At 36.0% G+C, this 3,839-nt stretch overlaps 2 protein-coding genes across 5 annotated transcripts in view; one reads left to right on the top strand and one right to left on the bottom strand.

Annotated features, from left to right (window-relative positions):
• The window catches only part of MCPH1 (microcephalin 1), a 206,897-nt gene that overhangs the window by 90,779 nt on the left and 112,279 nt on the right, over nt 1-3,839 (top strand). The window lies entirely within an intron of this gene.
• The window catches only part of ANGPT2 (angiopoietin 2), a 70,373-nt gene that overhangs the window by 21,151 nt on the left and 45,383 nt on the right, over nt 1-3,839 (bottom strand). For 2 of the 3 annotated variants that reach the window (XM_006024490.3, XM_006024492.3), the window contains one exon: nt 2,358-2,488. In XM_006024490.3, the coding sequence (XP_006024552.1) occupies nt 2,358-2,488 (131 nt within the window). The remainder of the gene's footprint in view (nt 1-2,357; nt 2,489-3,839) is intronic. The other variant, XM_006024491.3, reaches the window with a different exon arrangement.

Below are 3,839 nucleotides of genomic sequence, written 5' to 3'. Positions count from 1 at the left end.
AGAGTAAACATTAATTTTCTCTCATAATAAATAAAAAATTGTGTTTTGCTGTACTTATTTAAAATGGACTTTTTGTTCTGTGCAGAATAGAGATTGAACTTATTTTTGTTTTTTGGCCCAGTTGATTACTACCATTGTCAAAATGAAGCGTTTCTGTTCAAAATGTCTTAAATCTTGCCATGCTTTACAATGCTTATTATAAAACTAAATTTAAAAATGAGCAGTGCAAGCATTTTATGTTCCAGTGGCTTTTTACACTCTGACAAATGTGTGGGTTTGTTTTTATCGCAGGGATGTTTTATTTTGACTGCTTTTGGCTGATGCATGGAGACAGTAATACTGCCAGACCCAAAACAGTGCACCAGCTGCTTTTAAATTTATTGAATTTTAAAAGTCTTTTATTAAAACCTCAGTCAGCTATTAACATGCCTTGTTTTTTATTCCCCAAAAGTACATGATTATGCATTCCTATTTACTGGTACTACATTTGAAGATGGAGTCAGAATCTAAATAAAGAAGGTAAAATCAAGAGCTATTTATGGAGCCTTCAAAATGTAGCCCTTACTGCAGGGGTGGGCAAAATTTGGCCCGGGGTCCGGATATGGCCCTCCAGGCCCCTAAAAACAGTATAAAATTAATATTAATCTGCCCTGGGCTGCCTGTCATGCGGCCCTTGATGGCTTTCTGAAACTCAGTAAGTGGCCCTCTGCCCAAAATAATTGCCTGCCCCCACCTTACTGTAATGTGTGGTTGTGACTGCTGCAGTCCACTGTTTAAATGTACAGTTGCTTCTATCTTCTATCATGTTTAAAGGTGTGAATGGAAGTTTCTCTTGCAATCACTAACTCACCCAATGCTTAATACAGCACCTCTCACTGAGTATGTAACCTAATTTTTCATTGTAAGAAACTGAAAACAATGGAATTTAATCCAAAGGCAAAGTAGCCCCCCACCAAAAAAAAAATTAATACATTGTAATTTTCATTGTTACCTAATTTCTACCATCATTTATCCAGAATAGTTCTAATTTTATGGACCATAGTTTATAGTTCTGTTCCACTACCATCAGAGGGAGTTGTGTGTGGGTAAGGGCAGTTTCTAGTTCTAAGCTTAAACCAAAAAATGTTTTTTAATAATTTCTTTAGCTTGTCACTTGGATAAAGTTTCATATTTCCTGACCAAATAACATATAATAGATTTGTCTCTCTGAGCATGTCCAAATGTGTGTATACTTTGTGATAGATTTTCTGAGTATTCCATATAAAACATAATAAATCCATAGGGAGTCATTAAATATTATCTACCTTTGTAAATTTATAGCAGAAAGATTAAATCCTAGAACATTATTGTGCTCATGCATCAAGTCTTAAACTTATTAGCGTTGTCAATCACAGGCTGTCAGATTTTCACCTCATCCACCAAATGACCCTGTTATTTTTCTGTCAAGACCAGGTTAAAACTGGTACATAGATATCAGCTGAGACTATGAAATATGTAAAGCTGCCAAGTCCCAGACAGAGGCTGAAGGGAAATTTGAAGGATACTGGAAGGAGTGTTGAAGTAATTAGTGCAATCAAAATAACACAGCCAATTACAATTGTCTAACTGCTTACCAAAAAAGGGCATGAACCTACAATGCCCTTGCAAATGCAGGGACAAGCTTATATATTACTTAGCTGAAGATGTTCTCTTTCTTTTCTTTTTTTTTTTTAATTCAGTCCAGGGGCCTACCTTGGCTTTTTCTGCCTTCCTAATTTTTCTGACATTCTTTTATGTCCTTGATTTGCCTGACCCCTTTGTAATATTATTTCTTTAAATAACTGAGGCACCTCTCTCAGGAACCCCAGATTTCACTTTGTAAAGCTTTGATTTTGTTTTTCTGTGTTTTCACCATCCAGCCATGTCTTTGACTTGAGTGTGCTCCCATGAATCCTCTTGGAGCATTCTGCTTAGCTGCAGATCCTACCATCTGTCCTGAGAACTGCTGAGTGCCCCTCCCTCAGGCCTTGCTCACACAAGATTGCATTGATTTGTAACTTAAATTGACCTTCAAACTGGTTTTACATAAATATTTACAGCACAAAAGGCCCACCCATGGGTGTACTTTTATTTAAACCAGTACATGCTTCATGTAGACAAGCCCTCTGTGGGTGAGTTACAGTGACAGCTGCATTTCTGCAATTACTACCTGCCTACAGCTCCCTACCATCAAGGAAGAAAGACTGCTAAAGTGGCTAGGCCTTGTGCGCACCCCACTGCCATCTGAGGGGGGCCATGCTAGATAAAAATAATCTCCTCAAGGCTGTACTCTACATTGCAATTATGTAGCAGTTTGAAGGTCTTGGAGATTTTAGTACCTTTTTCTCTTCTGAAGTATTAGGAACCGTTAAGGTGTAGATTCCGCTTGTTGTAAGTCCTGATTTGAATGCTTCAGCACAGTCTTTGAAACTGATTTGTTCTTCTTTTGCCACAAAGCTGCTCTTGGCTACTAAACAAAGAGAGAGAGACTTAGAAAACATGACATGAGGTTAAATAGCTGAAAAATTACTAAGGAGGCCTTTAAAAAACAGTGTCCAGATTAAGGTTTCCTTGCAATAGAAACAACTAGACTGATGTAAAAGGCATAACATCTTTATATCAATAATTGTAGTGAGATAACAAGTTTTAGTTATTCAGTCCTGAAGAGAAAGTTCTTTTCATTCTCTTAGTGATGAAAAACTCTTGTGATGTATTTTTAGTATGTAAGAACATTATTCAGATACAAATTAACTGCTTGGTAGGTATTGTTTTCTTTTAATATATTTGTATACTTAAGGAAAACAATTTAATATAATTCTTCCTTCAGTTAAGCAGTTTGAATTTCCCATAGCCCTCACTGGACCTACATAAAATTAACATCCACAAAGATATCTATACTCCTGTATTTACATCCTTTTCGCATTATTCATGATGATAACATGGAGATGCCTTTTGTGATCTTTCAGCTAGATGTGTGTTTATCATTACTGTATTAACTTATTTCAGTTTAAGAATAAGGTAACGTTGGATGAGGTAGATATACCATAAAATATATTTTCTTTTGATTAAGTAGAATTCAAAGCATAATGCCCCTCAGTGAAGAGACTATGTTCTTTCTTCACAGGATTGGGCCTATCCATACTTCTCTCCATATTTGTGAAAAATCATCTACTCTAATGCAAGGGGGTATACCAGGGGCTATGCCTTACAATGGTTAGTGGTCTCGGCACTGAGCAAGAACATTTCATCTCTGTGTACAGAGCTGATGCTTACTGCAGTTGAGGGGGATTCTCAGTAAGGAATCCTTACTTTCTGGAATTCATTCATGTAAAGAATACTTCTAAATATAAGACTGGCTATCTTAAGGAATAATATAAAACTTGTCCTTTTTTGCTCAGAATTTTATTAACTTCAGGTTTAGAGTTTCCGGCACTTAGTCAGATGGCTGGTTATCTGTATGTGACCCTTTATAAGTAGGTTCAGTGTGGAGGTAGTAAAGTAAATGTTGGCTATTTTGATGCAGACAGAGAAATATAATCAAACATTACAGTGGTAGGTGCTCTAGAAACGTATGCATGTAATACTTGATCAACGTTATAGATCTTTTCACTTTGTTTATTAACAATGTACTTGTTTACATAGTTTGCTTCTAATATAAAAATAACACATTCAACGTTTTAATGACTTTTCCTACTAATTTTGTCTTTTTGGCAAACATTCATTATTTTTTCCATTCTTGATTTAATAGTGTGGTAGCCAACACTTTGACTTGTTTACTTATTTGTGCACTAACATAACAGATAACATCAGCAGGGAAGTGG

This window comes from Alligator sinensis, unplaced genomic scaffold (assembly GCF_000455745.1).
Source record: "Alligator sinensis unplaced genomic scaffold, ASM45574v1 scaffold1012_1, whole genome shotgun sequence".
In the NCBI taxonomy this organism is placed as follows: Eukaryota; Metazoa; Chordata; order Crocodylia; family Alligatoridae; genus Alligator; species Alligator sinensis.
Note: the sequence above shows the minus strand (reverse complement) of the source record. Positions and strands in the feature narration are given on the sequence as shown.